The sequence below is a fragment of the Alexandromys fortis genome, unplaced genomic scaffold (assembly GCF_014885135.2).
Source record: "Alexandromys fortis isolate MF-2015 unplaced genomic scaffold, M_Fortis_MF-2015_v1.1 scaffold_69, whole genome shotgun sequence".
NCBI classification, from domain to species: Eukaryota; Metazoa; Chordata; class Mammalia; order Rodentia; family Cricetidae; genus Alexandromys; species Alexandromys fortis.
The window spans coordinates 2861285-2888908 of NW_026067951.1; the positions used below are offsets into that span (position 1 = coordinate 2861285).

Here is a 27624-nt window from a genome sequence, read left to right on the forward strand (position 1 = left end):
TTTGGTTTTTCGAGACAGGGTTTCTCTGTGGTTTTGGAGCCTGTCCTGGAACTAGCTCTTGTAGACCAGGCTGGTCTCGAACTCACAGAGATCCCGCCTGCCTCTGCCTCCCAAGTGCTGGGATTAAAGGCGTGCGCCACCACCGCTCAGCTGTCTTTTTTTTTTAAACATTTAATTTAGATAAGAGAGGGAAGGTCAGAGTTGTTTTATATGAATTCCCAAAATATATGACAAAAGCTATTTCAAAGACATATATTACCTTAAAATATACTTGGTAAATTAAAGTTTTGCTACATAGAATTCTTTTGGGAATTAACAAGATATTTCAAAGACATATATTACCTTAAAATATACTTGGTAAATTAAAGTTTTGCTACATAGAATTCTTTTGGGAATTAACAAGAATTGATGCAGAAAATGATAAAAAAAAAAAAACATACAACAACTACTTGAACTACCATGGGAATCACTTATATTCATTGTATTTTACCCATTCTAATGAAATAGCATTCAGTTACAACAGGATCAATAAAATGAAATAGTTCAGATAAAACTGAGCAAAGCCCATATGCTGAAAACTGTAAAATGTAGGCTAAATTTAATAAAAGACCTAAATGGAGAAACAAGTTGTGCTTATGAATTAAAGCCCAAATTTAAGTTGTTAATTGTTCTCACATTTTTGTTTAGATTCCATGCAATTCCAAACAAGATGTCTACCAACAAGTCTCAAAATTTGATTTAAAATTTCATATGAACAATCTATTTTAAGAATGCCAAAGTTATTTGATAAAATAATAAATGATAAAAGAAAAGGAATTATAATGTAATAAAGGAATAAAGTACACCTAGTTCTAAGATTTACTTTAGAGGTGATATTGCATAATTTTGATACAAGACCAGATGCATAGAACAGAATAGTGAGTACAAAAATATGATCAAGTAATATATTAACAAAAAAAATTCATCACTTTGTGTGTGTGTGTGGTGTGTATGGGTATTTTGTGTGTGTGTGTGTGAGTTGGTGTATATGGGTATTTTATGTGTGTGTTGGTGTGTATGGGTACTTTGTGTGTGTATGGTGTGGTGTGTATGCGTAGTTTGTGTATGTGTGCATGTGTGTGGCGTGGTGTGTATGGGTATTTCGTGTGTGCCATAGCACTTGTGGACTTTAGTAAGCAACTTGCCAGGTTGGTTCTCTCTTTCTACCATATGTGACCCAAGGATTGAACTCAGGCTGTCAGGCTTGGCAGCAAGCACTTTACCTGCTGATCCTTCTTGCTGGCCCAGGCAATTGAATTTTGACAAAGCTACCAAAGCAATTTAGCAAATTAAAGTTCTTTTCAATCAAGGCACTGAATATAGGCTATCCCTGTGAGTGAATTATGTCAGATGCAAATGAGTACATATTACTCTATTTCCGTATCTTAGAATACAAAATAAAAAACTCCTGAGAAAGTTAAATCATTGATTGGACCACTGGTCAGTGAAGGAGGGGCTGAAAGGGACACATGAAAGGAGTCTTCCTGAGAGGATCAGAAATGATGGTGTTATGCTCATCCCCGAGACGTCCCGTCCAATGAAATGCAATATATTCTGTGTGGTTTACACTTCGATAAAATTGATTCCTAAAAGGGAACTGAAAACCAAAGAAACACGAATGGGTACGAGTTAACATGTTGTCACTGGCATGTCCAGGGCAGATACACAGCTTTGTTCTTTAGGTCATTCGAACATCCATCATGTTAATAGACCCAGAGCACCCAACAAAAGTTAGTTGGTTTCTGCCTAATTCCTCTCAGATACTAAGAAGTCTCAGTAACTGTGGTTCGCGTTAACGAAGCTTTCGCTAGCAGCCACCAAGAGAAGACGTTCTCAACTGAGAGTCTGAGTGGGACGGGGAAGTCTGTGCCAGGTTTGGTCTACGATTGGGTCTGTTCCAGACACTTGTCTGTTCTTGGGCTGACTCCTCTTTACATACATCTCTGCTGGTGAGCACATGATCAAACCATTGATCTTTTTACTTTGAAGAGAAGTAAAATTGAGGTCTATTTGGTCTTCATCTCATTAAAATCTGAAGAACATCCTGATGAAATGATACAGATGTCCACCAAGAAACCTGCCCATCCTGAGGACCAACTGTTCTCCATGATCATTTCCCACACATTCCCCACCCCATCTCTAAAGTAAACATTACGATCTTCTCCTTTGCCCATTATAGAAACTGGTCCTCAGTGAGGCCTGATCATTGCCCAGATTCACCCAGTCAGTGGCACAGCAGAGATTTCCATCTCTGGGGTCCTTAAAGTGATAGGTAATATATTTTCATATAAACCTGAAGTAAATAAATGCAAAAACCTTGGAGTTTTGATTCTAATACTAGTCATTTTGCATTAACCAAAAAAAAAAAGCCATGCAGTTCAGAACACAGATGATATTATATGGGGCTTTTGCTCATCATCAAATGTTTTTTCTTCCTACTAGGCAATCAATATTTGAAAATGACTCATTTATATCTTTAGAGAGGAGACACTACACAAAGCAAAGTCAGAGCATCTTTAGTGACTGTCTCTAAATCCGGGGAGAGTTATTACTGGTTAGGAAAGAAAAACGGAAATGTGCAACTAACAAAAGGACAGAATACTGCTCCGCAGTGGTGGCGCACGCCTTTAATCCCAGCACTTGGGAGGTAGAGGCAGGCGGATCTCTGTGAGTTCGAGGACAGCCTGCTCTACGAGAGCTAGTTCCAGGACAGGCTCCAAAGCTACAGAGAAACCCTGTCTCAAAAAACCAAATAACAGAGTGCTAAGGAAGATTCCTGGGTCACTGGGCAGTTCACATTCAACTAAGCAATAAGACAGCTGCTTAGCCTGACTTACTGTCGATGGGAAATTTGTAAATTTTCTATCCAAAATACAATCACCCATGAAAATATTTTTAAGGCAATGGAATACAAAAAAGAAATAAATAGATAGATGCTTTCTGATATCAAAATGATCTCCAAGAGATGAAGTTATGCAAACATCCATAAGGAAGAGAAAACATGAAAAACCATTCATTAAACTAACCTAACCCCAATTCTTCTGTACATCTGTGGCAAGTCAAAGTCAGAACCTCATTAATAAACAATCAAATTCACTGTCTATATTCTGATTTTCAGCAACACTCCTCTCAGTCACAGGACCCAATAGTGTGGTGTCCCGGCATCTACTTATACACATCTACATCATGGAGATGTCCCAACGTTCTGAGACATTTCTAATATTTAATTCTGGTAAATAAAGAATGGGATGTTTTAGAAAGATAATTTTGCCTTAAATTTTAAAACACATTTACAAGTCATCTCTATCTGACATTCTCGCTTCCTCCCTGTCTCAGAAATCCTCGGTGTTCGTGGATTCCAGGGACAGCATAATGGAGGTGGCAATGTCACCATCTGACTCCAGTAATACTTTCCTTTTTTGTGCTTATCACGAATCCACAGTTCAGTCACAAGTGAATGCAACTATCCACCAGAGGGAGAGAAGGGAAGGGACGGAGCACAAGCTGCCATCTGCTTTCCTCCCCCAGCATCCCTGGAAATGAAGACGGGGTGGGAGTCTCTCCTAGAAATGAGAGCAAAGTGTTCCTCATACTTGGCCCACTGACGCGTCTTTCGGCAACATTTGGCCCTGGCAGATGAGACAGCCACAGAGGCACAGTGTGATAGTGGCATGGACCCCAACTGTGGGATTTAGCAGTAGCAGAAGGGGCCTGTTCAGGTCTAAAGGTGTCTGGTGCCCTGTATGGGGATGATCTTTGCTCTCAGTATCATCATGTTTTGTTGCCTCACAGGCCCCCAACATTCATTTGTTTGGACACTGGCAATCACACCCCTCAGTATTCATCCGACAAGGTACTTACAGTTGCATGACCAAGTACAGGTGATTCGGACTTTCATAAATATCTTCCAGGGCAACTATGTTTTCATGTTTAATCCTAAAAGTAAAAAAAGCACACACACAATGGTAAGGACAATTATACTTAAAAAAAAAAAAAGGGTCATGACAGGGAACAAAAGTGATATGATAGAACCCCAATTCCTTGATAAGACGTTGAAGACTTTCCACCACATTGTTCCAAATATATTTCTCAACTCCTTACTCCCTCAGTCCCTTCTCTTCATCATTCTCAAGGCCTTAGGAGCCCACAGCTGGTAACACTGCACTGAATGCTGCTGCTGAACATGTTGTATGCCATGGACCAAATCTCTCACTACTGTATTTTCTCACATAGCTGCATGTCAAATTGCTGAACTTCCTGGGTAGCACACAACTGCTTTCCACTGTCTCAATGCAGGGACTGCAGACGAGTCTAAAGAGCCACCTATGTGTGGGTCCATCCCTCCTAACAGCAAGTATGCCCCAGGGAACAGTTTCATGGTCATGTTCATGAATCCAGTGCAGGCAAAGGAAAACCAGGCTGACCATCTCACTAGAATTCACACTTATCCCATCAGCAAATACAGTTTCCCAAGTGAACTAACTGGGAAAGCTAATTTCATCTCAAACTTTAGAAACAATACATGTTCAAATCACCTTGTAGACAAAAGTTTCTGTCCCACCCTGTCCTGCAGTCATTCAATTCCAAAGCAATACAGAGGCTTATATTAATTATAAACTCTTTGCTTATTAGCTCAGGCTTATTATTAACTAGCTCTTACAATGTAAATTAACCCATATTTTTGTCTATGTTTAGCCACATGGACTGGTACCTTTTCTTGGTAAGACATTCTCATCTTGCTTCCTCTGTGTTTGGCTGGTGACTGCATCTCTGCCTTTCCTCTTCCCTGAATTCTCCTAGTGGTTGCCCCACCTATACTTTCTGCCTGGCTACTGGCCAATCAGCATTTTTATTAAACCAATACAAGTAACAAATCTTCACAGTGTATAAGAGCATTCTCCCTCAGCATCACCTGTCTCTGGATAGTCAAATTTCTTTCTCCTGATATCCTGTTATTCCTGATATTCCTGTTAGAGAATTACAAGGATAATCTCATAACCAAGGATGATCAATAAGTTCTTTTTTTTTTTTTTTTTTGATCAATAAGTTCTTAAGAGGCAGTCCTTGAATCTTCTGGGGAGTTTGGCACAAATGCCAATTCTCAGGCTCTGACTGGATAATACAAGACCAGGGCAGAGCCCAGCAGTCTTTATTTTAAGACCCCAGACAGTGTGTATACAAAAAGATTTGAGAGACAAGGTGATTAGATCAGTAATTTTAAAATTTAAGTGCATAAATAAACCCTCTGGGGATTTGATGATAAGGCAGTTTTGATCTAGTGGGTCCAGGGTAGGGACTTAGCATCTATATTTCTCACCCAAATGCAGATGCTGCTGGTTTAGGACCACACCAAGTATCAAAGTCTCCAACAGAGGCAGCTCAAGAAGGAGACAGATTCATTCTAGCTCTTACAACTCGCCACAGAGAGCAGTGTCTGCTCCGAATGTCAAGCTCAATATTTATTTAATGCATGTGAGGGAAGAATCATTTCATTCCTCAATGAGCTAATTAGCTCTTACCACATGCCTTTTGCTGACATTCCTGATGAACCACTTAAAGACAAGATGGAGCTTGCAGACTCTTGGGAGCCCCTTGAAAGTAGATTCACACAACTCATTCGTTTCCCCTCCAGTGCCTATAACAGATCTGCTTATTAAATATTTGCTTCAAGAATGGATGGGTGAAATGTAAAGGTCGTTGCCACTCAACAACAAGAAACAACATCCCATATGTATTTGTGAAAATGGCGGGATTGCTTCCCCCGAGTATCAGATGGCTTCCTCTGCAAAAAGGAAGCTGAAGGGTGAGATGAACAAGAGGGCTCTCTTGATTAGAGTTGGGAGAAGAGAAGATGATTACCAAAGAGTGGCAACGCTCTGCTTTTATTTCTGCAGCTCCTATTAGTTAACATGGTTGTTTGTGGGAGTTAAAATAATTACACTAAATTCACATTTCACAGGCCTCCCATGCAGGGCGCCTACTTAGCTGTCAGTGTTAGTTACCGTACAAGCGAAGCAAAAGAGTATCAGCAATGAGTTATACCACTATATCAAATAGATCACGCTGCCAGAGAAACAGCCAGAACTTCAATGGGGACAACCAAGATTTTGGATATTTGTGGAGTTGTCATTATTGGCTATACATGAAGGAATATGATCAAAGAAAGTGTGTATTGTGTACATTTTTTTTCCTTCACAAGAGCATAAATATTTCCACTTAGTCACATTAATTTGGGCTGTCAGGGCCTAGATTTATAGGAAATTGAGATGAATGGGATCACATGGAGGGCTGCTAACGAGAATAATGGAGTCACAGTTACCTTCAAATTCTAGAAAAATAACACACACATTTAAAACACATGTGTTCCAGATGTTGCACTGTTATGAATATGGAATATAAGTGTCCCTGGGACTCTTATGTATTGATATGCTGAATCTTATCACACCTGGATTTAGAAATTGGCACCTATGGTCTTGGCAATTTTTGGAAGTTGAACCAAGAAGGCTGTTTGGGCCCAAGAATTCAGTCATTCAGCACTTAATAGCCAGTTCACTGTATACAGAGACTCGGCTGTGTACAAAGCATTAGCCTAGCAGAAAAGACAGGCTGTAACAAAGGCCACAATGCCTAGCTTGGGTGTGTAGGGCAAAGAACTTGCTATGTCTTAACTGAGTGTTGATAGGAAATTAATTTTTGTATCCATTGGAGCATTCCAGAGAGGAACCACAGAGGGTAGGGACAAACCAAAATGAAAGAAAATGGCTGAGAAGACATTACGAACTCTCCCCCTCAACTATTGTTTCAGTGAGTCAAGCAATGGGTCCCTCACTGGGTTTCCTGTATCTGGAAGAATACAAGAAAACTAAAAGGTTTTATCTTCAAAAAGCTTGTCTCCGTGGACAATTAAGTATTAAACACCGAACTCTAAAACTCTAGTATTGTATTTAAGGTTACAGAAAGCTGGGTCCTGTGTGGATCAGAATTAGGGCAATGGTCTCAAGAAAATGATGGGGCTGAGTTGTGTTGCGATGGTTAATGCTTGAATAAGCATACTTGAGTGATTTCAAACAAATCCTAAAATGGCCTCTTCAAGAAAAGTGGTTTAATTAACTTGGAGCTGTTAGAACATGGTGAAAGAAAACACTCTGGCCTCCTGCATCTGCTCTTAATCACCAATTCCCCCTCCAGACTCCTTATGATAGAGACAGACTAAACTTACCAGTTTAAAATTCATAGATTATCTTTACAAAACACCTGACACCTCCCATTTTTGCAGCAAGGACAGTGTCTGTGCCACAAATGTCAACCACAGCTGAGTCCGCTCTTTCCCTTATTCATTCAACAGACATCTTCCGGGAGTCTGCCGCGGGCCAGGCACAGTCCTTGGCACTAGGAATTTAGTGGTGGACAAGACAATGAAGATGTCTCAGCCCCAGGGAGCACACACAGGCTACAGCTAAGAAGTCTTCCCAGGGAGCCGGAGAGTCACTGGAAATTAGCATTTATGCCATGAATCATGAGAGCAACAGAGATTAAAGCTACAGTGTCTGCCTGCAGACTGGTGAGGTTCACAATGCCTCCTTCTAGTATTTTCTTTTTGTCATCAATCCATCGTCCATCAACAGTCTTACAATACAGTCGTTATGCCTCTTACCACTCCATGGACGTTCATTGGACCAGACTGTTTAGCAAGCAAAAGTAAGGACCCAGGTGTGAAACACAGTTATCGAGAGCAGGGCATTAGGTAATCGGGGAAACTATTAGTCAACATGAGCTAGACATTATGCATATGCAAATAAATGGTAATGTAAGGTTCCTGCTTTCATAGGCTGAGTAAGTGTTTTCGCATGAGAAGGTAGGGAATCTTAATGATTTCAGTCACTACTGTCTCCCTAGTGCCACAGAAGTGTGTGACAGAGAGTATACTTCATAGACATTTGTTGAAGGAATGAATGAATGAGTGAATGAATGAATGAAAACAAGCTCGAGTCCATTAAGCCGCCTACTCACTTTCACTTGCATTTCTACCAAGTCAGATTTTGTTTCTCACCCAGGCTCAGCCTTTGGAAGTTAAAGTTTTTACCTTTCACCTTTTTTGTTTGTTTTGTTGATGTTGCCATAGTTTTGGCACCTCTGGGGATTGAGCCAAGTATCCTGAGCATGCTAGGCAATAGCTCTACCACTGAGCAGCAGCTCTATCTCCAAGCTTCTTGAACTAAGTCCTTTTGGTATCCATGCAGGGCTTTAAACGGCCCTGGTATTTGAAACCTTGATTCGCTCATCCATTGTATTTATCACTCTTCCCAGCTTTGGACCATTTGCTTATTTGCTATGCATCCATGAGGTGCTCTTTTTAAAATTCCTACTTAAAACTTTAAATAGGAGAGTTGTATTCCACAAGAGACCCCTCACCACGTTAACTGACATTGATCAATGGGCTTTGATTGCCATTTAGTTGCAGACTCCCGAGTACGATCATTGAGCCCATATTTTACCATTTATTCATTAGACAACCAGAAACTTTGCTGAAATGACATTTCTCCACGCTCTATGCCATGCAAGACTATTTAAGAAAGAAATTGGGTGTTCGGGAAGATTTGTTCTTAGGAAACCCGCGTTGGCTCCTAGCAACCACTACAGTCTTTACTAAATGATCGCAAACCGTCTGCTTAATTTCCTATTCTAGAATGCTACCGTGCATTGAGGTCCAGCGTCTCAGGCTATTGTAGATCTCAGATTCTACTGTTTTATGTTTACAAAATGTGACAGTATCTCTGACATTGTTTCCCTAAACATCTCAACTATGATTCTTTTGTAATAAGTGCAGTTTCCTCGGCCCCCTGGGACATAACAAATCCAAACTTAGCAATGAACTAGTTTCATCATTTTATTTTGAGTCTGCTCACAGAGCTGTCTTATTACATGATTTGTTGAGCCTCAAGAATGTGTCAAGTATGTGCATTGGTTCTTGTTATGCTGAGAATTGAACCCCTGGCCTCCAACCTGCTAAGTAGGTACCTACCTATTCACTTATACCACCAGGCCCTAGGGATTTTTAAATACTTCATTTAATATCAACAACTTTACAGAGTAAACATTATTTTCCTCATTTTTAAAGCGGGGGGCAAACATATAGGAGATGAAGTATTCAAAGTGATATAACTCATAATTTTGGGGTTTGATCTAAGCCTATTCTTACAACCAAACCTATATTAAAGCTATTTACATAACTTTGTATTAACTAAGTGTGTTGGATAGATTTTTTTTGTCAATTTAATACAAACTAGTATCATCTGAGAAAATGGACTCTCAAGTGAAAAAAACAATGCCTCCATTAGATTGGCCTGTGGGCGTATCTGTGGAGCGTTTTCTTGATTACTGATCAAAATGGAAAGGACCAGCCTACCGTGGGCAGGTGGATCTGACTTGTATAAACAAGCAGGCTGAGGGAGCCATGAAAAGCAAGTCAGTAAGCAGCATTTCTCCATAGTCTCTGCTTCCACGTCTGCCTCCAGGATTTTACCTTGCGTTCCTTCGCTGACTTCCTTTTTACAATGGACTGGGGTCCAGCATGTAAGTCAAATAAACCCTTTCCTCCCTAAGTTGCTTTGTTCATGGTGTTTATCACAGCAACAGAAATCACAGTATGACCTATGTTAGAGCAAATACATCTAAGAGAATATAAAGCCAGAGTTGTCCGAATAAGAGGTATCAGTCTCATCAGTAACAGTGCACTGTACACTCTGAGGGGCGCAGATATTTGTTAAACCACCTCAACTTCATGACTGCTCTCAAGATAATGGCTGTAAACCTCTTGACTGATGAAATCCCAGTGTATCAAAGAAGAACAGAGAAGATGTGTTCAAAAACAGAAAGAATAGTACAGGGTCTGGAAGTAAAAACTTCATGAACAACTTCTCATGTGCGCCTATCTGCTCCATGAAAATAGAGAGAAAGTACACAGAGAGGAGATGGGGATGCAGTTACAGTCCAAGTGGAGGCTGTGACTCTTCCTGCTTGTATAGTTAACTTCCATTAAGTCAACACTCAGCTTTTCCAAAGCATGGCCAAGGGGACCTCACACACATGAGGACTGATCTTTGGAGAGCACCAAACTGCTAAGAAATGGGCATGATTTAAAGACAATAATGTTGTTGAAGCAAGCTTAGGTGTTAAAGAGGATTTCAATTAATTTTTATCACTAATCTGTGAAGCCCAAGTAAGCACTAGCTGGCCCACCTATATGCTGAGGGTAAATGCCTTATGCATCTACATTAATGTCTCCATCTCCTCAAACAATAGACAGAAGAGATGCTCAGAGGGTGGGAGACCGAGGCAGGGAGAAAAAAGTTGAATGGGAAAACAGCATATGGGTATTGAAACAGATGTCTGTCCACACTGTAGCTAAAAGCCAAGTAAAAACCCAGAAGAAGCCAAGAGAACATTTTAAAATTAATTCAGGAAAAAAAACCCCACAGTGCCAAATGTACACACAGGCCCTGTTCCAAAGCCCTGAAGCTGGAGGGAACATTAGGACCAAAGGACAGCCATGCTTGCACACAATCTCATGTGTCCTGATATCAACATCTCCCCTCCAGACTACTTTTTCACAGTTCGACAAGCCATAAGTTTTGAACTTCATTATAATTGAGGGATGTAACACACACATAAGATAAAAGAGAAAGTTAAGTACTGTTTGGTTCTTTTCTTGCTTTGTTTGTTTCTCCATTCCATCATGATCTATTGACCTGAAGAAATAAGAAACCTATGAAAGCAAATTATAAAGAATCTAGGAATCGAAAAGCATAACGAAGTCCCTTCCCTTAGGATCATCCTTGCTCTCTACTCAAGTTAAATAAGCCATGTGGGTAAGAGGTGGAAGCAATATATCCAGAAAGAACCATCTGGAACAAAGTATATTATTAGAAAATGTAAGGTTGGGTTAGTGTGCTATTGCCCTGAAGAGACACAGTGACCACAGCAACTCTTATAAAGGAAAACATTTAATTGGGGCTTGCTTATAGTTTCAGAGGTTCAGTTCATTATCATCATGTGGGGAGCATGGCGCCACACAGGCAGGCTACAGCAGTAGCTAAGAGTTACATTCTGATCAGTAAACAGAGAGAGAGAGAGAGAGAGAGAGAGAGAGAGAGAGAGAGAGAGAGAGAACCTGGTGTAGGCTTTTGAAACCTCATAATCAACTCCCAGTGACACACCTTCTCCAACAAAGCTACACCTCCTAACCCTTACAATCCTTTCAAGCAATGCCACTCCCTGGTGAGGAGGCCTATGGGGGCCACTCTTACTCCAGCCAGCACAAAACCATCTCTCTTCACAAGGATTGCAGTCTTCTAAGGCGCTGCACCGAGCTTCGGCTACCCCTCTCAGGCTGGTACGTCTGGGAAAGTTGGCCTCTCTCCTGTAAATTTAACCACACTTTGAGGCAAAGGCCAGAGTCCTTCAGCACCCATAACTCTTGGCTTTAATTTTATTTATGTCTAAATTTTATTCACACACAAAAAGCAGGGCTCCCTGGCATGGAATTGAAGACTATTCTGACAATACTTAGTTCTAAGTAAGCATTCTTGTTTGTGTAGTAAAGGCTTACAGTTTTCTCAGATTTAAAGTAAAAAAAGAAGAAACCCTGTACTTCCTGCTTTCTTATATTAGGTTTCTTCACCTGCTGAACAACGTACACAGTGCAAATCATGACCCTGAGAAAATGGGATATTGCCCATCAGAAGAGAAAGTGATGGCATCAAAATATTTGCCAGATACTAGCAAACTTAGCTTTATAACTTGGGCAGCGTCACTGATGCTATCTCTCCGTTTACACGGCCGTCCTCAGTAGATTCTTCTTCCCAGCTCATAACCACCTCCTGGGGCTCGCTTCCCTAGCATTCCCACCCACTCTGGAGCACGCTCTCTGGAGACTCCACCAGACTCCCTACCTTGAACTCTGGTGCTGGCTCGTTGTGGCCCAGCATGAAGTCCAAGTCACCACCCTGACGGAAAGGCACCCATGGCCAGTTCTTCACCAGTTCATGGTCTTCCGCTCTGTCCTTCGCTAACACCTTCGGCCCTGGCAGGCAGTTCTCCTGCACTGCACTATGCCCAGCTGCGCACACCTTTCCTCTGGCCACACAGAACCCTCATCTTCTCCGTATCTTCACGCTGAATTACCCTTCCAAACTCCTCTCTATGGAGAACCCTTTGCTAATTCCAAAGGGCTCACAGACCTTAATTCTCACCTCTTCTGTGCCCTTGGAGTTCTTCGATTACGTTGGGCACCTGTGGCACGTACTGCACTGTGTATGTGTATTTAGTTGTGTGCTCTTTATATGTAGATAAAAGAAGTCTAGCAAGGTATGAATCCAATCGGTAATAGTTATCCCCGAAAATGTTAAAGCTGGAGTGGAGTCCTCCTTTAGGCTTTCCCCTCAACTGGATTGTGTGTCTGAACCCAGAATTCGGAAAATTGATCCAAGTGACCATTTTCACACAGCTCCCAAGGGCAGTACCAGCCTGTCTCCTCAGTGTGCAAGAGAAGTTTTGGACGTTAGATTTCTCTTCTCTTTCTGAACTCAAGGGGCAATAGGTTACTAGATTGTTATATTGCTTGACTTTATAAGGAGCTGCTTTTAAGAATTCTCCATCAAGATCACCAACATCTAGTGCACCAAGTATATTCAAAATGCTGCACACCAAGAGATGGGTCAGTGGTTAAGCTGCTTGTCCAGGAGACGTGTGTTTGATTCCCTGCACCCACATTGTGGCTCATGGTCATCTGTAACTTTGGTTTCAGCCAATCTGATGCCTTCTTTTGACTTCTGTGGGCACCAGGCGAGCAAGTGGTGCACAGACATGACATGCAGGCAAAAAACACCCACATGCATAATACAAAGTAAAATCAATTTAAAGAATAAGAATCACATACTAATAAGTTAAACTGCCCCAAAAAAGCAGGAAATTATATTGATTCTCAGCCCTGATGCATCTAACTGAAAAAAAAAAAACATCCTGACACTTGACTTTAACTTTCTAACTTAGTTTCCTCACTTATAAATGAACACTAAAAATATATGCTTGTACTATCTCACTGCCTACCAACACCTTTACATGGGTTTATATCATATACATACATACATATATGGAATATATATAACACTCTAAGGATTGTCCAAAATTCGAAATTCAAATCCTAAAAATCACTTCTCTTTTCTGCCAGCAGATGGAGCCATAATCAATAGGAGACTAAGGAGTGAGGCCTACCAGCGGGGTACCTAACATAGACACCTTAAATTTACAAATCAATTTTGCCATAGTTGTAGTTGTTTAAAGATAAAGTGAAATGTGTTGATTTTCTCAAATTGTGAAATGAGTTTTTCTTTGAATTGTTAAAAGTTAATAAAGAAGATCTAGGAAAGTGGCTCAGCTGGTGGAGTGCTTCCCTAAGTACACACTAGGCTTCAGAGTTAATCAGACCCTAATAAAGCCAAGCACAATGACATGTGCCTGTAATCCTAGCACTTAGTGAGTGGACTCAGGAAGATAAAGTTTAAGGTTATCCTTGTATACATAGGGAGTCCACGGCCAGTCTGGGCTATGTGAGACACTGCCTCAAATAAAAAGAAAGAATTAAAACTTTTGTTCAGAATTGATCATAGTTTCTAAAGAGCATCCTAGACATCCTCGGTACAGCACAGACTCATGAAGGCAGCGGCCAGCTTTCTTAAGCAGCATGGCAGACTGGAGCCCATGCTGGTAGGTACTCAGGGAGGGGTACTGGAGGGCTTGGTCTCTCTCTATTTGGTCACACTCTAGCTACGTCAGTGCTCAAGGTCTCAGTTTTCTTATCCTGAAATTACTTCACTCGGCAAGATACTCTCCAAGCCTCTTTCCAATGCTTCCAATCAATGAAGCTAAAGTGATAACGAGGTGAAGTGCATTAAGAAAAATAGGAAGCTTGACTCCAGGCATCCAAGTTCCCCGGACCGTCTTTGCTGCCCAGGAGCCTGGTTATAAACTCACACTTCAGTAGCTCCTCTGCATGTTAAGCTCATCAGTTAGATATGGGATGTGCTGAACTAGGAAGTCACTCATACAAGAATGACCCACTTCTCCTCCTATAGCCCCTCACACAGCCCTGAATCCGCAGAAAAACGCTTAGTGATTTGCTTCTGTGGAAAACAGTTTCTAGAATAGCTAGCTGGGATTTGGTTGTCTTTAATCCAAAGGAGAAATAATTTAGATCCAAATTTAGATTTTTTTTTTAAAGTACTTAGCTCACAGAATTCAATGAAAAAGAAAACAACCTATTCATTCCTACGGGTATAAAGCCTTACAGATACTCAAAAAGCTGATGGGCTGGCTCACAAATAGTTGGACTATTTGATTGTCAGATTCTTTCCCCTTTCTGTTACTACCCATGATAAAACAGCAGCCAGTCATAAGATCAAGAGTGTATTAGAATTATCTGAGAAGTTTTCACATATACTGATACCTGGCAGGGGATGTAGCTTAACATGCACAAAAGCCCTGGGTTAGATCCCCCAAACAGCAAACAATCCATCCCCCCAATACCCGTCCTGTTCCGGGAGTTGTTAATTTAATTGGCTTGGATGAGCCCTGTGCGCAGAGACTTGTCTATGAAAGCTTCTCAAACGACCAAGTGTACCGAAACTGGTGAGTTGCTAGGCTACCGAGAAGGAATTCAGATGTTTAGATGAGGGGTGATTGCGCAGGTTTAGTGGCCTCTATAAAGTTAGACTAAGGGGACAGATTTCCCTGACAATAGATCTTGTGCTAATTGTAAGATTCAGGGTGTCCTGAGCACAGAGGGTCAAGGCCACGTGACTCACTCATTACTCCTCTCGAGAAGAGTGTGTAAACGCTGACAAGTTCGCCCCAGCCGCCTGTGACATTTCTTTGTAATATTTCTTAGGAAAGCTTGTTAAGACTACCACCTTTATGAGAATATCATTTCCTTTTTGGTACCTTTGTGGAAGGATAATAGAGGTGCCCAGGGTGCTTGGAACATGAGGACAGACGCCTGGACCCCGAGAGGACATTACAGTGTCTGGTGTTCTTTGAATAGAGGCACACCCCTAACGTGGGTTTACTAGCTTTGCTGATGTGAACACGTGACGTTCAAAGGCACCTTTTAAGTTGGTTCCAGGTTCCCCGTGGATATTTAAATGTGAATGCAGCAGTCACTCCTGTATGGATACTGCTGATGACATGGACCGGGCACTAATGCCAAATTACAGCATCATTCATTCCCTCTCACCCTGGAGACTAGAGTTCACCAAGCTTCCCTTCCCCCACTCTACTCAGCACACCTACATGGGTGAAAGGGTCAAAACATTGCTTTCGACAAAATCATTGTTTCCTCTTTGGGTCCTCCCCCTGCGCTTTCTCTGCACTGACCACACCACATCAAGGATTCCTGGTTTCCCAAGCCCCAGGAGGATGCCAGTCTATCAGCTTGCTCAGGCTCAGTTGCACGCCCTGGCAGGAGACCCAGGTGGCCCGAGAAGGGAAGAGGCGGCCCTGGACTGCTGCCTCGGTTCACACAAGATGCGAGGCAGCTGGGACCCGAGGAGTATGGACCTAGGCCTCTTGGCAAAACAGATGGAGTACGGTGACATTTATTTAGAGAGTAGTTAGCAAACTGTCAAATAAAAAGACGGAGAAGAAGAAAAACAGAGCAGAGGGAAGGTCTGCTTTTAATGACTGCCTCGTGTCTGTGGCCTTGCAGACTTCAGAGACTAACGCTCCATCGTGACAGACCTTAGAGCTCGAGGAACGTGCCCACACACAAGTTACAGGACCCACCGTTCTTTGACTTTTGCATTTTGGTAATCAATGCTGTCACACTGTCTGTCTGGGTCAGACCAGGCTGCCGGGAACCTGGCACATCCTAATGAATGAAAACCTTCTTTCAAGCAATTACATGTCGGGTCTTCACGAGGGTGTTTGTGATTAGCTCCGTGTTTGCTTTTAATCTCGTATCTGATTTTCTCATCGTTTCCAGCATGTGAGTACAAGAAGCACAAGTCTCTGCTCTTTCTTCTTGAGAAGCAGCAGTGAGTTTCTCCAGAGCTGAGATTAGGGGCACGATTAGAAACATGTTTTGCTTTGTCCCTGCCTTTTCAAAGGGGAGCGTGTTGCAGACCTCGCCTCTCGGCACCCCTGTTGCAGGATGGCTGAGTGCGCTGAAGCAGTTCTGAGTTTACACTTTTATGGTGTCCTGCTAATAATAGACCAAGACTCAAAGGATATCAGCTTGTGGGAAGTAGCTCATGGAAGGCTTGAGCACCGCTTCCAACATACCCAGGACACTCCAAATGGGCTGTGTAAATCAACTAGTTGCTGTCAACCCAGGTTGCTAGAAATTTCAGGGGTGCAGTGCCAAGAAGACAGCTCAGTTGGGAGGGCACTTGCTTTGCAAGCTTAAAGCTATGAGTTCAATTTCCAGAGTATACATTAAAAAAAAAAAAGAACAGAACAGGCATGGCAGCCCATGTCCCCATCAGCAGGGAAATAAAAACAGGCCAATCCAGCCAGCCTAGCCTGCTTGAAATATCAAGGAAAGCAGAAGCCCTGTGTCAAAAAGCAAGGTGGATGAGTGACTGAGAAACAGAAAAACCAAAGCCCTCTGCTCTTCATTCCATATGAACCTGCACACCACACACACACACACACACACACACACACACACACACACACGGGGGGGGGGGAGAGAGAGAGAGAGAGAGAGAGAGAGAGAGAGAGAGAGAGAGTTTCAAGAAAAATTCGGAACTCAATAGTCCCAAGAGGAAAGAGGGGGCATATGGAACCCTGACAATGGTATTCCGGGAACCAGGCAAGGGGACTGTGACAGTCACCATTCTCCTGTTCAGCAGAGCAGCTGATACATCCAGGTGGTCACAGTCTGCAAGCCAAAACCCAGGGGGGTCTGGGCCACGCTAAGGTCACAGACAGGCTACTGGGTACGGCGACACTGTTTTTTTACAGAGGCCAGACAGAACGGTCTTTCTCCTGAGCATCCTTAAGGTCACTTTGACCAGTGTCTTCCTGTCCCATTCTTCTGAGTCCTTTGGTTTCTCAAATATCCTAGAAAACTCGGTGCTCAAGCCTACAACAGATATCAAGCATGGACACCGTGAGACAGCCAACATATCGACTGTCCTCACTGGCGGAACTTACCACAGACAAGGTTAGAAACAGAAGACAAAGATTCACACCAATAACAGTATACTTCCCTGTCTCCGTGCTGGGCTCAACTCAAGAGCTTTAAAAAATGTTCTGCTACCAGGGCTCCATGGTAGGATGTTGGTCTAGCTCGGGCAAGAGTCTGGGTTTGATTCTTAGCACCACAAACAATAAAACAGGCTACTACAAAGCACTGACGATAGCAAACAAAGGATACAAAAAGTAGAGGGAAAAGAGTAGGTATAATAAAGCAATTCAGAAATTCAATAAAAAATTATCCTACCTTGAGTAGACAGTTATTACTGAGATGTTTCAATAGAAAGGCAATTCCTGCCTCTACTCTCAAAAAATTGTCTTTGGGGCTGGGGAGATGGCTCAACGGATAAAGTGCTTGCCGTACAAGCACAAGGACCCAAGTTCAGATCCCCAGGACTCGTGTGAAACTTGGACATGGCAGCATGCATTAACTGGAGAAGTAGAGGCAGGTGGATAACCAGAGCTCGCTGGTCAGTCAGCCTAGCTGAACCGGTGAACTCCAGGTTCAGTGAAAGCCCCTGCCTCAAAATTAACATGAGAGCAATAGAGAAAGAAACATGACGTTAACCTCTGACCTCCAAACACACAGACAGAGAGAGAGAGAGAGAGAGAGAGAGAGAGAGAGAGAGAGAGAGAGAGACAGAAAGAGAGAGAGAGTTATCTCTAATGATAAGATTGTACTCTTGAACCCCCCTTCTTATTTAGTTTTTTTTTTTTTAAAAAAAAACCCAACAGTTATTTTTAACAATAGCAAGAAAGCCAGCAATGCAACAATGGGGACAGAGAAGAGGCAAGGAGATGCCAACACACACAAATATACATATATACACGTCTGGAAATTTCCCAGCACTTACGGTCTCACACAGAGGGATGAGGCACAAGGAGTTCCTGATCACACTTCAGCTTGGGGCAGGTGGAGGGAGCAAGGTGGGCAGGGCAAGCAGGCCTGTGACTGTCACCATCTCTCTCTCAGAGTTTACTGCGGAGCATCACAGCATGCGATATGCAGAGAGCTTACATAAAGCTCACAGACCCAGCCTTCCGAAAAGGTCAAGAGAGTCTAGACGAAGGCCAGACATGGGGCCAAGCAGTGAAGATGGCAAGATGAGAACACAGAGCCAGGTGGCTCCCAGGCCGGCTCAGAAACACAGAGAGGTGTATGTAAATATCACAAGACAGCGTGGAAACATGGAAACTCAACCTGGCTCAGTATGGTTCGGTGCCTTCCTCGGTATCCAGTGACATCCTGTGTTCTGGGCCTTGGCCAGTGAGCCAGGCACAGAGAGAGGGGAAAGAGCTTGGGAGGGGAGCGGAAGGGAGCAGGTGATGGTGTGTATGTGCGCCACGAAGGAAGCAGAAAAAGCCCCGGGAAGATGGCAGCCTACTCTGAGGTTAGCTGTAACATGGTAAGAGCTTCATTGCCAAGTTCACCTTCAGGTTTTATATGAAAAGAACTGAGAAGCGGTACGCAGGAACCAGGGAGAGGAAAGCATAGGGCTTTCTGTCGAGGGAAGACTTAATTGAACAACGGGAAACAGATCCCTGTAAGCCACACTTGGTTGGAGTCCTGATTTGCTCTCTCCCACTCATGGTGCGACTCGAAGCATGGAATTTTACCTCACTACTTTTAATTTCCCAGCAGACGGCTCATTTACACGTTCCTCTTTCATCATGAGCAAGTGGAGAAAGTCAAATTGACTGCAGTGTAAATATCTAGATTTCCTTGGAGAACGAGGCTGACTCATGCGCTCTTAACAGGCAATGATGGCGAGATTGGGAGCTCTGCAGAACGTCAGTTCCCAACTCCGCCAGGGTTTCCTCCCTCTAAAGGAAAAGTGGATGGTGAGAAAGAATGGCTGCCTGGGCTTTCTTTCTTCAGAGTAGCCATCCATCTCCAGAAGGAGACTATCACGGACTGAAAGTCTGTAACCACCTTCAGGAAACACAGAATATAGATCGACTTCCTTATCTTCGCCAGCAAAAACACACATGTGAATTCATGTATGTATGCATTTGTGAGTGTGTGTGTGTGTGTAATTGCATGTGTAGGTGCAAGCAGGTATATGTATGTATTTGTGTGTGTGTTGTGTGTGTGTGATTGCATGTTCTTGTGTGAGTACAAGCAGGTACACAGGGGCATGCCCACATGTGCAAGAAGGTCAGAGGTCAACTTTTTTTTTTTAAGGAACCTGAGATTGGGGAGGCTGATCACCTGCCATAGCTTCATGTGTAGTCATGTGACACAACTGGCTTCAGAGCCACAACTTGCTCTTTCTTTGGGGGACATCACTGTCTATAGTGTTAATGGCTCTGAGATGCTGCAATGAAATCATGGGTGCATTTCTCCATGTTTCTTTAAGACAGAAACATTTTTCCAGACAGAGGAGCTTTGTTATTTCTGAAATAGTATGATAACGTAAGTTACATGATGAGAGTTTTTCACATTCCTGCTTTACTTGCGACTGTGGTCCAGTGAGAGACTCAAGTCGGGCAGGGAAAGCACAACCCATTAAACAAAGTCATACTCAGACTGTTCACGGGCATTTCAGGAAACCACAATCCTAATTTTCAGAGGGAAAAATCTTTTAAAAACCAATTATAAGAATGTTTGATTTGGGGGTAATTGCCTCCCATCCAAAGACTTGTGATTTTTGTCCAGTTTCTACATAGAGACGGCTCCGAGGTTAAAAGCATTTGTTCCTCTTACAGAAGACCCAGGGTTTGGTCCCCAGCACCTACATGGCAGTTCACAATTGTCAAGAACTCCAGTTCCAGGGAATCTGACAACGTCCGCTGATCTCTGTGGTTACCAGGCACACACATGGTACACAGACAGGCAAGAAAGTAAGACATTTACATATATAAAATAAAAAATTAAAGTAATTCTTCCCATGGGAATTTCTTCTGTTTAGAGGACAATACTAAATAGAAGATTCTACTTAATGATGTTTTTATTTTTCATGTAAAAAATAGATTATGTATGAAAAATTACAGTAAAGCAGCTACATGGTAAAACTAGAGAGATTAGTATTCCCTTACTAATTTTGATTTCTTAGCATTTTAAGATAGATGGTGGACACAAGGCTGACTCCCACTGACCGTTCAATCCTTCCTTTGCATCTTCCTATTGAGGGATCACATCACTGGCACACAATAGGTGTGATGTAGGAGAGCTATTCCCATTCCTGTCTGAGACTCGGGTATTAGGTTCAGGCCTTGAATAAGGAAGTCGTGATTATAGAAGTCACCGGTGGTCACCTTGTGACCACATGAAAGAACCCACAAGAGAAGGAAAGTCTGGTGAGCAGAGAACAAATGGTAGCAGCCAAGTCTGGGTTCCAATGTTGTTTTCCTCAGTCAAACCAAATGCAAGCCCCACCACACACCTCTGAGCAATAGACGCAACAGCCAACAAACCCCACTTATTGTTCAAGCCAACTTGAACACCATTGCCTACAGTCAAACACATTTTACCAGGCCCAGATGAGGCAACGAGTGAAGAAATTCATATTATTCCCCGCTGTTCTCTATCTATAAACAAAAATAGCATTTACTATCTGGGTTTTGAAACAACATTAGAAGGGATGGCTCAGTAATGAATGTCATTGCTATTAATCTTGGCTAAAAATAGTGGCAGATAGATGGCTGGTCCCATTAAACAAAGAACACTGAAAATTTTTAAATGCATCTCATATACTTCATGAAAATGCTCAACCATTTAAAATGTAAAAGGAACAAGGCACGTGGGGGTGAACTTTGGAGTGATCCTACAAGATTTGAGGTAAATGATAAAGAGAATGACAATGGCGGGTCGTAGAGGAAGTCAGGGTCACCTGTCTGTAAGGTCATCCAACCTTCCACTCTGATGTAGATTTCTGAGTACTGGAATCTATTCCTGACCAGGGAGAGGACTCAACAGCTAAAGGTATGGAAGCCTGATGATCCGAGTTAGACTCCCATGAACTATAAAATGAACTGCACAAAAACTGTGAATTCAACACACATGCCATGGCATGTATGTACTCCCCCCACACACACATAGAATAATAATAAATAATTTAAAAACTCTATTACTAACATAAGAAATGTCTATGTGGGCTGCTGACACCAATTTCCATTCCTTCAGAGATGAAGAAGGTATGCTTCTTGCGTAGCCTTACAGGAATTAATATTAAATTGCAATGGCTTATAAAAAAATAATATCAAAAGACATTTTCTCAGTGAAGCAACATAAGACAGAAATCAGAGCGCTGCACTGCCAACGAAGAGACTGTATAATTCAGGAGGGAAAGCCGGGAGCCCCTTCCGAAACTCAGGAGTGCTTCACCCATTGGAGGTCCCTGACAGTCTGCCAGCTTCACAGCCAAGGCTGCCTAGAACCTAGGACCAGTCACCTCAGCAGGAAGTCTGTAGGGAAGTCGGAAATAGGCTGCGCAGGCAGAGGGCCAACAGCTTCTGAGGAGAAAGTAACAGAAGTTTCCAGCTTCGAGGTCTCAGTCTTGGTAAGGAAATAGTAATTTTAATGATGCATTAAGACACCAAATAATTTTTTTTCACAAGAAGGAAAGGAAGTGGATTTTGATGTCAAAGGCGTACTCATTTGTCAGAATCCTTGGGTATTGCTTGCTCTCCCCCATCTCTCTCACACTAATAAGGAAATAAACAATTTTGTTAGGAAAAGAAAGTAGAAAAATTCAGAGGGTTAATGTCACTCCATTTCACTTATTCAGGTAGGCCTTGAGGGAAGGGTAGCAGTTGAGGAAGCCTAGATGGCCCCCTGCAACCCAGAGAACAAACATAGCCGCAGACTGCAACAAAAAAGAAGGAACAGTTTGGTCAGGAAAATAAAGCAGCTATCCCCAGTGTCTAACAGTTACTCAAGAGAAAAAAAGATTATGGAATGCATTCCACCGAAATTACTGTGTGTGTGCATGTGTGCACCCATCTGCACACACCCACCTGTGCTCATACTATAGGTATGTAGGTGTGTCTGCCTGTGCATGTCCTTGCGGAGGCCAGAGGAGGCCAGGGGATTCAAACTCAAGTTCTCATGCTTGCCAGCATACACTCTTCCCACTGACCCTTCTCCTCTGTCCTCCTCCCCGAAGACTACTTTTGGCTTATCGTTTTTATAATTTCCTTTTACTCCACAGTAATAACTCTGGAATATTCTTTTACATTGTCAGGGTCCAATCAGAACTAGAAACCTTAAGAGAAGTTTTATAAAATAAAGACGGGTGGCAAAAGTAAATCAGAATACTGAAAAATGTAATTCATTGTGCCATGTGGTATTGGTAGAATTATTTTGGATCTAGCTTCTGGCCATATGTAAATTTAATAAGCAGGCCTTTCGTGTCTTCATCCAAGCTATTTTCTTTCCATATTGGAATGAATATGTCCTGAGCCAGCCTGCAGAAAATCCTGAGGATTTCCTTTCAATTTGTGCTAGTTCACTGTTCAGGAGCCCTTGGCTATGACTACTTAGTCTGTCATGCAGCCATTTCATTGTGGTATCATTTAGCGTCTATTTTTCTGTGGCTCTACAAGGATAAGCGTTAACTCATTCAAGAACCATTTATTAAAGACATCTTATATATTAGGTCCTGTAAATGCTGGAATAAATGACCTACTGCTCTACCTTCAACAAATTACAACCTAAGACCCAAGCCAGTAAATAAATACTTACAATACAACAAGATAGGTATAGGCTCTCAGAGTCCACTCTGTCAAAATTTGACAGAAAATCCATTACAATGATAGGTCTTGATAGCACGCTAAGGAAAGCAAAAACATGGCCTTTTACCTTAAACTCTTGTGACTCCGAGTGTCCTGGTTCCATCTCTTATGGACCCACCCTCATCTCTTCAATACATTTTAGCATATGTCCAGAGCCAATTTTTTTTCCTTGGCATTGCAGATTCAAGTGTCCCAACTCTTAACAGTCCCTATTTATTAAAGGAATTTAAGTGTTTATCAAAATTGTATGGTAAGGAAGGTGGCTAGATCTCAGTGGCCTGCACGTACTTGCCTTTCATACGTGATGCCCACCCTTCAATCCCAGCACTAAAATTTAAAGCTGAATTTTAAGTGCACATAACTCCTATACTCAAAAAGGTTGACACAGGGGGATTGAGAATTTGAGGCCAGGCTGGGCTACATGGCAAACCAACATTATTGACCACCACTCACAAAAAGCTCTCCTGTCACCTAAGGTTATCTGTGAGCATTGACACAATATTTATCATAACCAACGTGAAAAGAAGACCTTCCCAGCTGCCATGAGAAGCAGAGTACAGGGACTCACAACCTTTCCCACGTTACAGGGCAACGAGAAAATGCTTGTGTCACGTGTAAGAAGGCACACGGCCCATCAGCTTAACAACTGCTTGGGCCAGGGATAGCCTTTGAGAATGTACAGATGCATAGAATGTTCTTTTCACCAAGTTCAGGGAGATGCAAACGTTGGCCTGATTACAGCTCACGACAGAAAAGTTTGTATTTGCTTAGCGCTATTTCCCTCAAGGTTTCCACTGAGAAAATAAGGCACCACTTGCTGCTGAAATTGCATGTTATTCATCCCATGGGCTTGAAATAGTATCTCCCAATAAGATTTAGTTTTATCAGTAGACAAATGTTGATTAGCAAATGTATCGAGAGCACCGAGCTCGCTCAAGGAGGGCCACCTAATGAGGTGGACATCACTGTCTCTCACAGCATGGGGGCCAAGAAGAGTGCTGCCTGCACTTGCTGGATACAATGGCTAGGGTTTGTGTGGCTATCTACCGGTTGCTTCTTCCGCTGGTGAACCTTGTAAGGCAGATAAAGCTCTGCCTACTGGGAAAGGATGGAGACAAGCCCTCAGTGTGTCTCACTGGCAGTTCAACAAAAGGATTCTTTTAGGAGTAGTGTTAGGTCCGGAGACTCCTGTAGACAAGGGGATGGAGCTGTTTTAGAGTACAGATAAGGACGTGTGCCATCCATCTACGGGGACTTTTCAACCCCTACATCACGGGTTTGCCCACTCTCAGTAAAGTCACAGAATTTGAAGCTCTAATGCTTTCAAAAGGTACCAGTGTGTAGGTAGAGCCTGAGAGACACTTTCTGAGAAATTTAGCATACAGCTGTCACAGACTCAACTCCAGGGACAGAGATAGACTTCCCAAGAAAGAAACAGACATTCTCTTGTCATCTCATGGTTAAACAGAAATCCTTTTCCAAGAGCATTATCATGAGACATACCTAGGGGCTTAAATTATCTGGTAATTAACACAATGGTATGCAAATTGTGGTAACTAAACAAATAATAAACAGATGGACACCCCACACACAAAAAGCCCAACAAAATGTTAATTATAAAGTAAATAAACATTAGCTCTCCTTTAAAACAAGTTTTCACATGATGTGTCCTTGAGGGAATGCAGATGAAAATGCTCCTGATATAGTCTCAGAGTAGGGGCAGAGTGTGCTTAAATCCTTTTCCGTCTCTGGGGGCCAAACACACACACACACCATAGAGATACACACACATAAGCACACACACATACACAGGTGCATAACACCACACACACACCACATATAGATACACACATATGTGCACACATAACACACACATACACAGGTACATACATACCCCACACATATGCATCTATGAATACATACATACACATATAGATATACACATTAGGTACATACATGAGGTATATACATTAGGTATACACATTAGGTACATACATACCCCACATGCATGCACATATGAATACACACATACACATACCACATATAGATATACACATGGGCACACATACACATGCACATGCGCATACACACTACATATACGCATACTCATGCACACACTACATACATACACACATGTATATTACATACACACATACACATGCATGCATACATCACACACACATAGATGCACACCAACACACATACACATGCATAAACACACATATAAACTAAGCATACACTCAAACTACATCCTTGAAAAGTTCTTTCTCCATACTTGCAAGGGGAAAGAAGCAAAAGAAGGCTTCGTCTTTCACGTAAGAAAAGTCCTATTTACTGAAGCCACCTGAAGAAATTCACCTAGATGTACAACCACAAGAAGGCAAGCAGCTATCTATTTCTAGGAGTTAGCAAAGCATTCGTTCTCTGAATACCTTCCCCATATGAAGATTATGCTCCAGGGTAGAAAGAAAAGGCAACAACAAGGCAGGAACATTCTAGATTGTAACAAGGAAGAGGAGGGAGAGTAAGGTGGGTGGACGCCTTTCTACTCTGTCAGAGAGAAGGTGGCAGCAAGCCATGCCTCCCTGCCTCCCACTATTTCTCTACAGTTATAGATCAGATGATATGAAATGCGGGGTGGGTAGGGAAGATCCACAGCCGATGTGAGCTGGATCACCCACTCCTTCAGTAAACACGTACTGAACTCTAGCTATGGAGATAATGAAAACCTAGGTTGTCTTCAGAAATGTCAGCTTCGCGGCTGTTTCTTGGGTGACTGCAAGGTTAAGATATATTAGAGGGCTTAGGGCAGACTTTCTGATGAAAAGAAAGGGTAAATAAGGTTTGCCCAAGAGAAGGGGCATGGGGTAGAAAACAAAGGGACACACACACACACACACACACACACACACCTTGAAAAGCAGGAGCTAACAGTCATTTAAAAAGGCCTGAGGTGTCAGAAAGCTCAGAGCTTTGGGAGTTGTAGGAGTTGGTGTGGTTGCACTGTAAAGGGATGAGGAATGGAGGCGGCTGGGTGGATATGGATATGGGAATGGATGGGTATAATACCAAAATCAAGTGGTAGATTATGAAGAGCAGCTACACCAGGCATATTGGCTTTGAGAAGAGGACAGTGAGGACAATAGGAGGCATTCAAATAACCGGGGAGGGCCTGGAAATAAAGTATCTTTACATCTACACATGAGAAAAAAAATGAAAGAATCTTCCAGAGCTTGGTCTTTCCCCATCCCCAATCCTTTTTATTTTGTCTCTAGTCAATGAGTGATATGTTCCAAGAGTGGATGGGAAGGGGGATGGATGGAGAGTTAGGGTTCCTCCTAACTCAGCAGAACCCCCTTCCATCTCCAGAGGCCCCTCTTGTACCACAGGTCTCTGGACCCTCCTCCCAGTTGTCCCCATCATTCTGCTGTCTCTGGTGCCTGGAGACACTGGTCAGGGCGTTAGATCATGCCACTGGGCTGAGGTTGTCTTCTCCTACTCTAAGACTAAAAACCAGCTTGCACCTTTGCAGTATCCTCCCTCTTGTTTGCATGTCAGAGTAGAGAAAGAACACGTTTCTTTCCCTCTGCCACCATATGGTTGTGTTCCTATCTGAGTGATACGCTTAATATAGTAGCATGCAGGCTAAAGGAGTCGGGATGCTTTATTGCTAATTCTTTACTGTGTTAACAGGGCGTACCTTCCAAAGAGATTACTGATGCATGTGCGCTTTTATGTACCTTGACATAAGCAGATCGTATAACATCAGAACCTTTCTCTGGGCTGTTACTCCTGCTGGTATTTCCACATATGCCGAGCCAAAAATAAGACTAAGAAGGAAAAGTGTGCCATACGTCCATGTGTTTGCATAAAGGGCCTGGGTGCCTTCTTCTGTGGGCAAGGAAGTAAACAGAACACATCAGCTTCCTCATTGTGATGATTAGTGCTGTCAACCTGACAGATCCTAGACTTGCTGGGGAGATGGGCCTCTGAGCATGCCTATGGGGGATTATCTTGACTGCATTAACTGAGGTAGGAAAACCCTCTCACTATGTGTGGTACCATTGCCTAGACAGGGGATCCTGGACTGGGCAAGATTGGAGAATGTGAGCTGATCACTAGTATGCATGCACTCACTGCTCTCTGTTCCCGATTATGAGAATGATATATATATATNTATATATATATCCAAGTTCTTGCCACAATGACTACCTCATTATGTCCCCCATTGCCTTGGGCATGTGAATGCTTGGCCCCAAGTTGGTGGTACTGTTTGTGTATTTTTAGGAGGTGTGGTCTTGCTCAAGGAAGTATGTCACTGGTTTTGAGTTTTCAAAAGCCACCTGCCATTTCATGTTCACTTTCTGCTTCCTGCCCACAACTCAGTCTGTGAGCTCTTACCTTCTGCTCCAGACACCATGTATGCTGCTTGCTGCCAGGATTCTCAACATGCTGGACTCCTATCCCACTGGAATCATAAGCCAAATCAACTCTTTCTTCTATAAATTGTGTTGGTCTTGGTATTTTATTACAGCAATAAAAAAGAACTAATACAGACTGTGGCATGGGACTGTGAGCTAAATAAATCCTTTTTCC

The 27624-nt window shown here is 42.6% G+C and overlaps 1 protein-coding gene across 3 annotated transcripts in view; it reads right to left on the minus strand.

Moving 5' to 3' along the window:
- The window catches only part of Camk1d (calcium/calmodulin dependent protein kinase ID), a 400857-nt gene that overhangs the window by 146556 nt on the left and 226677 nt on the right, over positions 1-27624 (minus strand). For all 3 annotated transcript variants that reach the window (XM_050150592.1, XM_050150593.1, XM_050150594.1), the window contains exon 3: positions 3901-3975. In XM_050150592.1, coding sequence (XP_050006549.1) covers positions 3901-3975 — 75 coding nt within the window. The remainder of the gene's footprint in view (positions 1-3900; positions 3976-27624) is intronic.